This window comes from Callospermophilus lateralis, chromosome 7 (genome assembly GCF_048772815.1).
Source record: "Callospermophilus lateralis isolate mCalLat2 chromosome 7, mCalLat2.hap1, whole genome shotgun sequence".
NCBI classification, from domain to species: Eukaryota; Metazoa; Chordata; class Mammalia; order Rodentia; family Sciuridae; genus Callospermophilus; species Callospermophilus lateralis.
The window spans coordinates 73,940,129-73,953,101 of NC_135311.1; the positions used below are offsets into that span (position 1 = coordinate 73,940,129).

Consider the following 12,973-nt stretch of genomic DNA (forward strand, 5'->3'; position numbering starts at 1 on the left):
TCACTCATACCTTTATTAATATCAGTAGCACTTTTTTCTTTAATCAGTTGTATGGAGATGCACTTCTTAAAGCACAGGATTTTTTTTCTCCCCACATGGTATCTTTATAAATGTAAGTAGTATAGGTTTATACCTTGCTGCAAACCAACTTTAGAAAAGAGCAAAGGAAAATACAATGAAGGAGTTAGCAGTTGTGATCATGGAGGGACAAGTGGATTTTGCATTGAGATTTGGAGGATTATACAATAGGTACTCATTTCAAACTTATTGACTGCCTGAAATGTTAAGCTCTGTGGTTTCTTTGCTGTAGCAGCTTTGGTAGAGTTTGCTGGAAGAACTTCAAAGCACAAACAAGAGACTTAGAAAAACAGTGTGAAAGAATAGAAACCTAATAGTTATTAGGTCAGGCCTTTACTTACTACAGTCATGCAAACAGTGGTATGGAAGTTCCCGTGACATAGTGTCACAGAACATGTACTTTCCCACAACAGCAGTTACCTAATATTTGTGGAAATGGAAAACCAAACACTTTGATTATCATGGAGTCCCCAAACTGATTGAATTAGATAAGTGTTTTTCCCAGTCACCAAATCTGATCCTTCATTATATACCTCTGGAATATGTTCCTTTCTTTATGTTTCCTTGACCTACAGCATTTATCAGCTGCATTCTTCTTTGCAGGCCCCTTTGGTCTCAGTCTTGACTATTAGGACCTCTAAGTGTTCTTCCTACCTTTGATGTTTCCTCACTTCAGTCATATAGTGCTCTTAGATACATCTTTCTAAAACATGCTTTTGCTATAATGGTCACCCAATAGAATATTAGTGCTTCTGTGCCCACAGTAATCATTAGCTAATAGATACTACCATTGGTCAAAGACAGAGGTGCCAGTAGGTCAAATTTGTCATCTCATCCCTGCCTTTGCAGCCCCTGAAACTCTCTGAACCCCTTCCATGGTCAGAAGTGAATACCCTCTTCTTATCCCCGCCACATTTGAAATTGCTACCTTTCAGGCAGTTGGAAATATCCATTACAAGTATTTCTCATTAAGCAAAATAATGTGAGTTTTCTTGTGTATTTGCTTGTTAAAAGAGAAATTATAATATAGGTCATACTTCTAGAATGTTTATTTTGTGGTAAGCATAACAAAATTTAATTTTAGAATTTTCTCAGCAAGTTATTTTCCTTTCTGTGTCTGTTGCCTTAGTTGTAAGAAGAGACTGTAGTGCTAGTTTTGTGTGTGTAGTCGGTTTCAATTTAGAGTTCATATCAGAATTGATTGTGATGCGGTTTCACAATGCAGAAACCAACAGAATTACTAATTCATTGGCCTTAGGGTATTGTATTTTTAAAAAGCACCAGATGATCTTGCTGTTTACCTTTACCTGAAAAACCATTGACTACTGGCCTTATTCAGTTCAGTCAATGGAAAGACAAGTTGGCAGACTCTTACAGTGTTGTGTATTTAATGATCTGAGAGAGTACACTTAGGTTACAATAGTAGCACAGAGAAGACTGTCTGCTCCATCCTTGACAAAGGAAGATCATTATTCATTTCAAGCAGGTGACAAAAAAGACTTCCCAGAAAAGAGGGCTTGAACATATTTTGGGAGGACACGGAACAGTTTCTATATCTAGATTTTTATCCAGAGATGAAAGTGATCTGGTGGTGATAAAATCAGATGCAAAAGCAAAGAATTTAGGACAATCATAAGCAGTTTGATGTGTCTAGAATGTAGGGTGGGAATTGATGAGTGATTGGGAATGAAGCTGGAGAGAAGCCCCTTGAACCATGCCAGGAAGGTTAGTTTGAATCTTTCTTGGAGCAGAAATCTTCCTGTTCCTACCAGTGACCTATATCCAAGTATGGATCTTTATTATCTGTTCCTATCTGATTTCCGCTAGACAGTCAATTGAATGTACACATACTGTTCCTTCTTGTAAATCCTAGAATGTTTTCCTCTTGCAGGTATCCTAGACATCTGTGAAAGTACACCTGATAGCTTGTCTTCCCCGTTATGTTTCCTTTGCCTAAGTTCCTATAGTATCTATTTTATTCACAGTTAATATGAAACAGATGCCAGTATTTAGGACAGGTATTTATTTTTGGTATGCGTTTATCTGCTCTGCCTCCTACATGCTCTTACTTTTTTTTAGGGATTCCATAGGCATTTTGAAGTGGACATTTTGTTGTTGTTGTTGTGCTTTGTTATGCATTATAGGAAAGCTAGCATTCCTGGCCCCTGCCCAGTAAAATTCTGTGTTCCCCACTCTTGGAACACTTAAAACTGCATCCCCATTTTCAAATGTCCCTACTTCACCCACTGCAAGTAAAGAACCACTTTAAGTGCTTAAGTTCGCATGGATTGTGTGAAGTATTCTTTTTCATTCAGTCTTCACCTGCTACATTCATTTTCTTAGTGTACTGTCTACTAAAGCCAATACCACCTAGTTAACCTGTTTCCTTTTATCATGTAGTAGTGGTACTAATTTTTAAAAGGGCAAAAATATGTTACTGGAATTTTTCAAAGTATTTTCATAATGATGTGACACTTAAAACTGTGGTTTTCATTCTCCCAAATTTTAGATATTTTAATCCATTACTAAGTAACTAAATAGATCCTTTGTATTCATCCAGAAACACTTATCATGGTATTAATTCTATTAACATAAATTATGAGGAATAGTTGCAGTTATTTTTGAGATTTCAAATCTTTATCTCAAAATATGTTTTGAAAGGCTAAATGCCTACAAGTGAAGAATTATGTAGATGTTTCATACATTGTTTTTCCTTGGAATACTCCCAAATTTGGTAGATTTTCTCTAAGCTTTAAATTAAAATAAGATTTTTATAGTTGACACTGGAACAAAATGTTTTTTTTAATTCCATCAAGTATTATTTTGTTGCTTCCAAATGTAATAGTTGATAATTTTAGTTTCTTCTTTTGCTATTGATTGTAAGTGAAAAACAAAACCTAAAAAGAAGAAAACTTGGATCCCTTATATCAGTTAAGATGCTTTATGCTGCATGAAATAGAATGCCCAGTTCCAACTGGTTTGAGCTATTACGTATTTTTTTAAAAGGGCAGTTTAGTTCTTATAACTGAATGTCCAGAGGGAGGGTAGACTTTAGGGTTAATAGATACAGTGACTTGATGATATCATCATGGACCATTTTATTTCTGATTCTTCATTAAATCTTCTGTGGTGTCTCCTTAATCCTCATGGCTGTAGAGTGCTACTAATAACAATTTGGTTTACAGTAAATATCCATAATGAATGCTTTTCTCAAAGCAGTATTATATAGGAAGCCAGAAACTCACCACAATTAAACCGTGTAGGTCACATGCCCAATCCTGAACCATTGTGCCCAGGAAAATATACTGATGTTGTTAAGCTAATAGTAATAGGCACATACCCACAGAGGATAGAAATAGGTCCATTCCTCAAAGTATAGTTATAGATTAGAAAGGATGATAGTGGAGTTAAGGATAGTTGCATTGCAAACAAAATGTCCACTATCTATATTTAAATGAGTTTAAAATATGGAGGCAAATATTTTAAATAGGAAATAATCATGATATATTTAAATAAGTAATACAGAAGATACATGGTTTATTATTCAGTTTTCATTTCTAGAAAGTTCATAATAGTGTACTCTAAAGTTACAATACTCTGGGTTCAAATACCAACTGTATCACTTTCCAACTGAATAATGATCTTAAAGTAATGGCTGTCCTCTTTCTATCTTGTGTTTTCTTTTATATAATGAAATAATAACATTTACCTTCTAGTGTTACAAGGATTAAATGGATTAAAGATATATATTTAGAACCATGCCTGACATACAAAAGGTAATAAACTATTGTTATTACTATTACTACTTGTTAGTGTGGTAGTTTTTATAACCTGTAGTTTTTATAATTTAGTTAGTGATATAGTATTATGAAAATCAGACGTGGAAAGTCTGGCTTTTGCTTAGCTCATGGAGTATCTTAGTCTATTTTCTTGCTGTAACAAAATATCTGAGAACATGTAATTCACAAAGAATAAAGGTCCATTTTCATGATTCTGAAGGCTGGGAAGAGCCTCATGCTGGCATCTGGTGAGAGCTCCCAGCTACAATATAACATAGTGGAGGATAGCACATGGTGACACAAAGCAAGCTAGTCAAGAGAGAGCTCCCTTTTACAACAAAGTCACTTCCACAGTAATCCAGTAATCCATTCATGGGTTAATGCATTCATGAGGGCAGAGCTCTTACTACTTACTACCCTCCTAAACAACCAACTTATCAACACTGCCACGTTGGGGACCAAATTTTCAACGAGTCACTTGTATTTAAGAATTAGAAGTAAAAATCTTGAACAGGCATATTTGGTTTTTTTTTATTTATTTTCTTATTGGTTGTTCAAAACATTACAAAGCTCTTGACATGTCATATTTCATACATTAGATTCAAGTGGGTTATGAACTCCCATTTTTACCCCAATTACAGATTGCAGAATCACATCGGTTACACCTCCACATTTTTACATGATGCCATATTAGTGACTGTTGTATTCTGCTACCTTTCCTATCCTCTACTATCCCCCCTCCCCTCCCCTCCCATCTTCTCTCTCTACCCCATCTACTACAATTCATTTCTCTCCTTGTTTTTTTTTTCCCCATTCCCCTCACAACCACTTATATGTAATTTTGTGTAACAATGAGGGTCTCCTTCCATTTCCATGCAATTTCCCTTCTCTCTCCCTTTTCCTCCCACCTCTCGTCCCTATTTAATGTTAATCTTTTCCTCATGCTCTTCCTCCCTGCTCTGTTCTTAGTTGCTCTCCTTATATCAAAGAAGACATTTGGCATTTGTTTTTTAGGGATTGCCTAGCTTCACTTAGCATAATCTGCTCTAATGCCATCCATTTCCCTGCAAATTCCATGATTTTGTCATTTTTTTAGTGCTGCGTAATACTCCATTGTGTATAAATGCCACATTTTTTTTTATCCATTCATCTGTTGAAGGGCATCTGGGTTGGTTCCACAGTCTAGCTATTGTGAATTGTGCTGCTATGAACATTGATGTGGCAGTATCCCTGTAGTGCGCTCTTTTAAGGTCTTCAGGGAATAGTCCAAGAAGGGCAATAGCTGGGTCAAATGGTGGTTCCATTCCCAGCTTTCCCAGGAATCTCCATACTGCTTTCCAAATTGGCCGCACCAATTTGCAGTCCCACCAGCAATGTATAAGTGTACCTTTTTCCCCACATCCTCGCCAGCACTTCTTGTTGTTTGACTTCCTAATGGCTGCCAATCTTACTGGAGTGAGATGGTATCTTAGGGTGGTTTTGATTTGCATTTCTCTGACTGCTAGAGATGGTGAGCTTTTTTTCATGTACTTGTTGATTGACTGTATGTCCTCCTCTGAGAAGTGTCTGTTCAGGTCTTTGGCCCATTTGTTGATTGGGTTATTTGTTTTCTTATTGTTTAATTTTTTGAGTTCTTTGTATACTCTGGATATTAGGGCTCTATCTGAAGTGTGAGGAGTAAAAATTTGTTCCCATGATGTAGGCTCCCTATTTACCTCTCTTATTGTTTCTCTTGCTGAGAAAAAAACTTTTTAGTTTGATTAAGTCCCATTTGTTGATTCTAGTTATTAACTCTTGTGCTATGGGTGTCCTATTGAGGAATTTGGAGCCCGACCCCACAATATGTAGATCAGAGCCAACTTTTTCTTCTATCAGGCGCAGAGTCTCTGATTTGATATCAAGCTCTTTGATCCATTTTGAGTTAACTTTTGTGCATGGCAAGAGAAAGGGGTTCAGTTTCATTTTGTTGCATATGGATTTCCAGTTTTCCCAGCAACATTTGTTGAAGATGCTGTCCTTTCTCCATTGCATGCTTTTAGTCCCTTTATCAAATATAAGATAGTTGTAATTTTGTGGATTGGTCTCTGTGTCCTCTATTCTGTACCATTGGTCCATCCGTTGAACAGGCATATTTGAACTGACATGATATATCAATGTGATTCTCAAAAGTCATAAGTACAAACAAGGACTGAAAAGTTGATGTCCCAAATATACCATGAAACACTTTTCTTAGAATTAAGAAATAGGATGATGGATTTCCCTCTAAATCCTTCATTTCACTCTTCTTTAAAACCTTTATGTTGCATTAAGTATAAGATAAAATCCATATTACTTATAGAGCATTGAGAGCTCTTTATAATATGGAATTAATGCACATGTCTAGTTTCTTCTTCAACAACTAAAATGGAATTCATGGTAAGTACAATTTGCTTAAGGACACGTGGCAAAATAAGTTACAGAAACTGTAATATTTCTATTCTAAGCTTCATAATTCAGGACATGAAATTGAATGTAAAATTACATTGATAATAATAACAACATTTTGAGTGCAGTATTGTAAACTCTAGACATATTTACTTATTCATTCTTGTGATACAGTCTTGTTTTGCCCATGTTGTGAGAAGACTGAGTCAGAGATTAAGTCTCTTGCTCAAGATCATATTAAGTAATAAATTGTTAGAATGGGATTCAAACACTAGGTCCACTTAACCTCTCCTCTGTGCTACTTCCAGGCATTATAGTATTGTAAGCATTCTTGCAGTGTACAGTGTCAAGAAAGAACAGGATGCTTTCATATAAATTGTGAAATGGAAGGGAAAATGCAATACCCAAGATTGTTGGTTGACTTGTTGCCCTAAAAAAAAGTCTGCCTTGGACCTATCCCCTTCTTTGTCTCTGTGTTCTTGATCCCTGGTGAGCTCAGAAATGTTCTTTGAATAAATGTTGGTTAATTGGTGGAGTGCAATGGGAATTAGATGTGTTTTTATTTATATATATGTATGTATATGTGTGTGTCAGGAATATTCAAGCTTCTTTAAACTTGGTATTAGAAATCTTAGTTCTTAAAATTTAGCTTCCATATGTAACTCTTAATTGTGGCATATTTCCTAGAAATATGTTTTTAGGCTGTCAAAATAATTAGATATAAAACCTCAGTTATTATTGGGTAGTAATTTCTAAGATTAAAAAGAAGACATCTTAACTGAATAATTCTAATAAGGAAATATATATTTAAGTTTAGAGAAAAAGATTTAAATTATTCCTGTTCTTTCTATCACTATTATCTGACACTTTCTCATGAAAACATCTTTGACTTTGCTGATTATTAAAAAATAGCAAATCATGTGAAAGATTGTTTTTTATTCAGACATTTGAAGAATTAAGTCCTTTTATAATGTCTAGAATTAGAGTAGTTAAAAATTAGTGGTATACTTTCATACTTTTAAATCCGTGATATATAAATCTGAATTTTAAATATAAATATCGTCAATAAACATGCACATATTTTAATGTCAGTGCATATAGTTCTTCCACTTTTATGGCTGCTTAACATTCATTATGTAGACCTACATGATGAATTTATTTAATTAACTTTCTGATGGTGTACATTTAGGTTGTTTCTAATTTTTTCCTGTTATAAAATGTAGCACAGTGTACATTTTGTACATATCGTATTACTTGCCCAATAATTTCCTTGCAGTAAATTTCTGGGGGAAAGAAAAACTGTTGAGGCAAAAATATATATTTTGTAATTTCTGAATTTTCCTCTCTGTCTTTTATGAAATCAAATTACCAAAAGTGTGTATTAGCTTATACTTCTTTCAGCAATGGAAAGTGTTCATTTTGCTACACTTTCTTAGTGCAAATCTGATAGGTAAAATAATAATATCTTTTTTTAATGAGTTAAAACATGATTGCAGTACCATTAAAAGGATCTGATGACTTGTTTTACATCTTGTTCTGTGGGATTCTGTAGTGTTTCAGATATTCAGAATGACAATTTTGAGTCATGAAGTCAGAAGGATAATTGAGTATATGGGCCTAGAACCCCTACACACCAAATATCTTTTCATATACATACTAATTTCTTGAACCTGTGGGAAAGAATGAACCTTAAGAGTTTCTAATAAGCAAAAGAATGATCCTTAACATTTTCTAACAAGTAAAAATTAATATAAATAAGTACCCTGTATAACTCACTGAAAATAAGTGTAAAATAATATTTATTTTCTTCATTTATTATACATGTCATCTCTTTCTCAATTTTTTCTGCATTATTGCTTTCTAAGGAGGCTTTTTAGATATTTCCCCCTAACTGTCCCCACTGTGTCATTTGGATAACATATAAATATATTACCCCATTAGGGTAATGCTGCTCTCATTAGCATGCCATTTATGTAGGCACTTGTATTGATATTTGGGGGAAAAGCAGAAAAAGCTTTGCTCTACATGAATAGTTACTTTGGTTTCATGGGGCTCAAAGAAAATGTCAGTGATTCTGTAACTTATCAGTTGTCCAAAGGGAACATTAGGTTTAATAATTGCCACTATTACTTCAACCAGCCTGTTGTTAAACTCTAAACATATGCCTTGGACTACCTAAGTTTTCTAGAATATTCAGACACAGTATTTCCATTCTTAGGAAAATTAATATGCAGAGGGCACAGTGAAATTATTGTGATTGGAAACATTTTATTGAATTTAGGGAACAGTATTGTTAGGAGTAATAGTAATGCATTAGAAGTAATAATAAATGTTCAAATCTCTATCCCAGTGGTTTTTAATTCCATGAGGATGTTTATAGTGTCTGGGAGCAATCTTTAAAAAATAATCCAAGTAACATTACTGGGATTTTGGTATATGTATTTTTTAAATGGGACATATATATAATTATGAAAAATGGGTAACAAACTTAACTCTTTAAATCTTAGGAAGAGATTTGATTGACTGTGTCAGGACTCAAATGAATTTCAGGAACACTAAAGAATTGAAAATTAACTTATCCATTTTGGCAATTCTTTATATAACACCCTTCAACTTACTTTTGCCTACTTTGGATTGAGGTATACTAAAAAAAGATAGCAGTCTTAGAAGAAAAAAATGCATTTTATGTCTTTGGAGAAAAAAATGGGTATGGTGAGTGTTCTTTATATTCTGTTTTTCTTTGTTCTAGAAATATTACAATATCACATTTTAAATGTAAACATACTTTTCTTTTGAAATTTTGTACATCTATGAACTGAGGCCAATATAAAAAGATTTTTGTAGTTGTCATAAATTAACAATATGTATATAATAAAATAGCAGTGAATGACTTCATTATTACAACTAGTAAACTACAGCAAATAAAATTATTTCCAAAGGCCTTTTCTCTTTCTGAAAGTATCAGAAAGGTGAATGGTTCTTGCTGTTATTCAAGCATTTATTGGGGTGATAGAGTATGATTTGCAATTCTACAAGATGACAAGTTGGTGGTCCTTTTTTCCCCTGTATAAGTTAACATGGAAAAAAATAAGTGTATTTAGAAAGAAACCATATTATTTATTAAGAGTAACAAAATCAGCTTATGTTTTTATAAAGAAAGAAAATAATATTACATATACTTCTTAATACTAATATTAGGCTATATGCCTGTTTTACAGATAAGGAACATTGTCAAGTGTTTTGTTTTGGAAGAATTATTTCAATCTAGTAATGGTAGCATCTGCATTCAGAATTTTGCCTCTGCATTCAGAATTTTTTTTAAGTTCTTTTCCTTGTGAGATTTTAGACATCTGACCTTTGGAGTAGTGAGAGGGTGGTTTTTGACATTGTTCTATTAAAAAAAAAAAAAAAAATCCCTAACATGATTGTTTCTTGTATAAGTGCACTTTTAGTATAAATATAATCAAAGATTTTTTTCTCCGACTTATGCCAAAAACAGACTCATTATTAAAGAAAACTATATTCAGATCTGTGATAACTTGCTGTAATGGAGGGAATATTGCTTGGGTTTATGGCATTATTATCTGACAAAAATTGATTAGGTCATACAGATACTTGGTGGAAGGTGACACCTAGCTTGCATTAAAAGAAAATTATTTTAGGTTTGGGGGCTTTGCTTCTAAGAGATAGATTTCAAAAAGTCACTGATTGTGGCTTGGAGGAGATGTTGCCAGCTATTCACTTGCCAATAAGTTGTTCTTCTAAGGCAGGAAAACACTGTGTAAAAGATATTTTTACATTATATGAAGACATAAATTTCTATAGTGGATTCAGTGTTTGAGCATTAGATTTCTTTTAAAAGGGACTAGTATAGTATCACTAAATTTAAATTTGTTAAATAGGACATATAGTCATTTTTCTAAAATCAAGTATTTTTTACTGTTCACCTTGTATCAAACTAAAGTTTTCACCTAAAAGCATAGAAACTCTAGCTCTGAGTGCATTTTGCTTAGCAACCAGCTTGTTGTCTACTGTTTTGCTATTGAATGCACGTACTCATGCCTGAGAAATATATCTGCAGCCAGCTGGACTCAACCGGACAATACTTCATTCACCTAATTTCCAGACTAGTCAGGCAAAGGCATCAGCTCATTGTATTTAGTCATGAGGAAATTTATTTGTAAACTTCAAGTAGTAGCACATGTATCTCAAAAGCCTCTGAATATGAGAAAGGCCTTCTAATTCAGGAATATGAGAAAGGCCTTCTAATTCAGGAATGTGAAGTCCTTGGAATTCAGAAATGCTTCACTTTTTTTCCTCTTAATAATGCTTCCAAATATATTATTTAAAAATACATAGCTTCTAAAATCCTAGAAAAGTGCAGGTATCTCCTAATAGGAAAGAGAGTTTAAATTCTAAGAATAACTTTAGAATTGGCCTCAGTATTCAAAATTTTTCATTTGTGTTTAAACTTTAATTATCTACTTGATCCTCACATGGCCATTTTCTCTCCTAGAAAACAAAAGTTTTGTTGGCATGTAAAGCTCCAGTTTCCTCAAAGTCATGCTGAATACATAGAAAAACGGTATAGTATAACCACTTTCTATTTGTTTTTATTTTAAGGCTCTGTAATTATAATAAACTGTTAACTAAGCATATGTCTGACAGAATGAATAACTTGTGGTATGTCATACAATGAAATACTAAACAGCACTGCAAATAAATGAGCTCTGGCTGTGCACATCAACATGAGTGAATCTCAGAAAATATGTTGAGTGAGAAGTGCAAGTCAAGTTAAGGAAGAATGCATAGAATATGAGAAGAAAACATTTTTCAGGAATACCAACATAGGTGGAAGAACTCTATGAGAAATGATTTAACATAAAAATTAGAAGAATGCAAGACTGAAAATGTTGTTTCTTAGACAAAGTGGTTGTATAGGAAATGAAAAGTGACCCAAAATTGTAGTACGCAGAGTTTATTACTATTAACATTATAGTATATTCTTCAGAAAATACATAATTTTAGACATGTGTCTGTAGTCATAATTGGGATTAATTTGCATGAAGTTTGTTGTTCTGCTTTTTCAGATTAGGAATGTATTTAAAGTGTTATTCAGAATTTTAATGATTGTGCTATTCGATTCCTTGGTTTATGAGAGTTTTAAAGTTGCTGTTTACGTAGTGTATTTAGCATATGTACACATTATACACAATGTCTTTTCTTTGTAATTGGGTTTTAGTGAAGAACTTTGCTATTTGAAGCTGCATGCCAAAGAGAAAGGACTTATTTTATAGATAGGAATATATAGCCAGTAGTATAAATGGATATGTGGAAGTGATTGAGGAAGGATTACTGTGTCAAAAATATCTTAATTTTGTTTATAAAGCTTTACATGTAAGTTTAAAATAGTGTGCAATAGGAAAGTTGGAAAACTTAAAATATTTTAATTCCAGGAAAATTATTATAAACTTTTTAATCTGGCCTTATGATTTAGAATGATAACTTGAACATGCACTAAAATTAACATATTCTGAAACCATTCTTGAATTTATTTTTTATTTCTTAAAGTTTCAAATATATTACATATCGACTCCTTTTTTTTTCCATGTTTGAGCACAGGTGTGTTAAAAGAGGCTTCATATTTTTATAATTAATTTACAAGGAGCTTTTCAAAATGTTTTTTTAAAGACCTTGTTAAATATACCCAAGAAGTCTTTTGTAGCTTTTTTCCTATGTAATTTTTGCTTGACAGGATATTATATTTTACCAAGAATAAAGTAAAAGATTTTTGTTCAATTATTTAAACAATAACAAAAAACCCACAACATTTAGTAATTTTAAGTTAACACCTTTTACAGCAAATTATAAATAATAATCCAGCTGTTTTCCTTTCCTTTATTGAAAAGAGTACCAGAGGATAAAACTATTAATGAAATTCTAAAACCTTACATTGATCCTGAAAAATCTGATCCTGTTATTCGTCAAAGGTACGTTTAAAAACTCCTGTTAACTGTTTGAAGTAATTAAAAGTGTTGAAGTATATTTTAGTTGCATATTTATTATGGTAAGCTATGGCTATATTGGGTGGGACATGATATGTTGGTGCAATTTACTTTTTCTTGCAATTTACTATTTCCTTGGTGTTTGCTGAGATTCAGTCCATATAAGTAACATCAGTAGCTAACACTCATTATTTACTGTGTCCTGGACACTCTTCAAAGCAGATAATAATAAACATGCTAATTCATTGAATTCTCACAATATCCTTGTATGGTAGACTAGAGGTATTATGTCCCTTTTAACATACTGGGCAAATTTAAAGTGGTTAAGTAAACTTGAACAACTAATAAGCATGAAAGCTGGGGATTTCAAACCATCAGTCCAGATTCAGAATCTGTACTCTTAACCTTTAAACTAAGCTGCCTTTCAAGTTGAACCAAAGACTCTAAAAATTAAGACTTTCCAAGTAACTATTAAACACAGGAAATCCTGCTTCAGCCAAGTCTTCATAGAACTAAGTAAGGTACACTCTGCCTCCTATCCAGAAATACAGTATGGACAAAAGTAGTTAACATAGCATAGTGGAAAGATTCCGTCATGGTTATCCAAATTAAAATAGCTGGCTCTGTCCCTTATTAACTGTGTGATCAGACTAAATTACCTAACTTCCATGCTTTTAATTTTTCCAT

At 33.1% G+C, this 12,973-nt stretch overlaps 1 protein-coding gene across 1 annotated transcript in view; it reads left to right on the forward strand.

The window, feature by feature from the left end:
- The window catches only part of Znhit6 (zinc finger HIT-type containing 6), a 61,596-nt gene that overhangs the window by 17,283 nt on the left and 31,340 nt on the right, over positions 1 to 12,973 (forward strand). Inside the window, 2 exon segments of the mRNA XM_076863632.1 lie at positions 10,798 to 10,866; positions 12,191 to 12,271. Coding sequence (XP_076719747.1) covers positions 10,798 to 10,866; positions 12,191 to 12,271 — 150 coding nt within the window.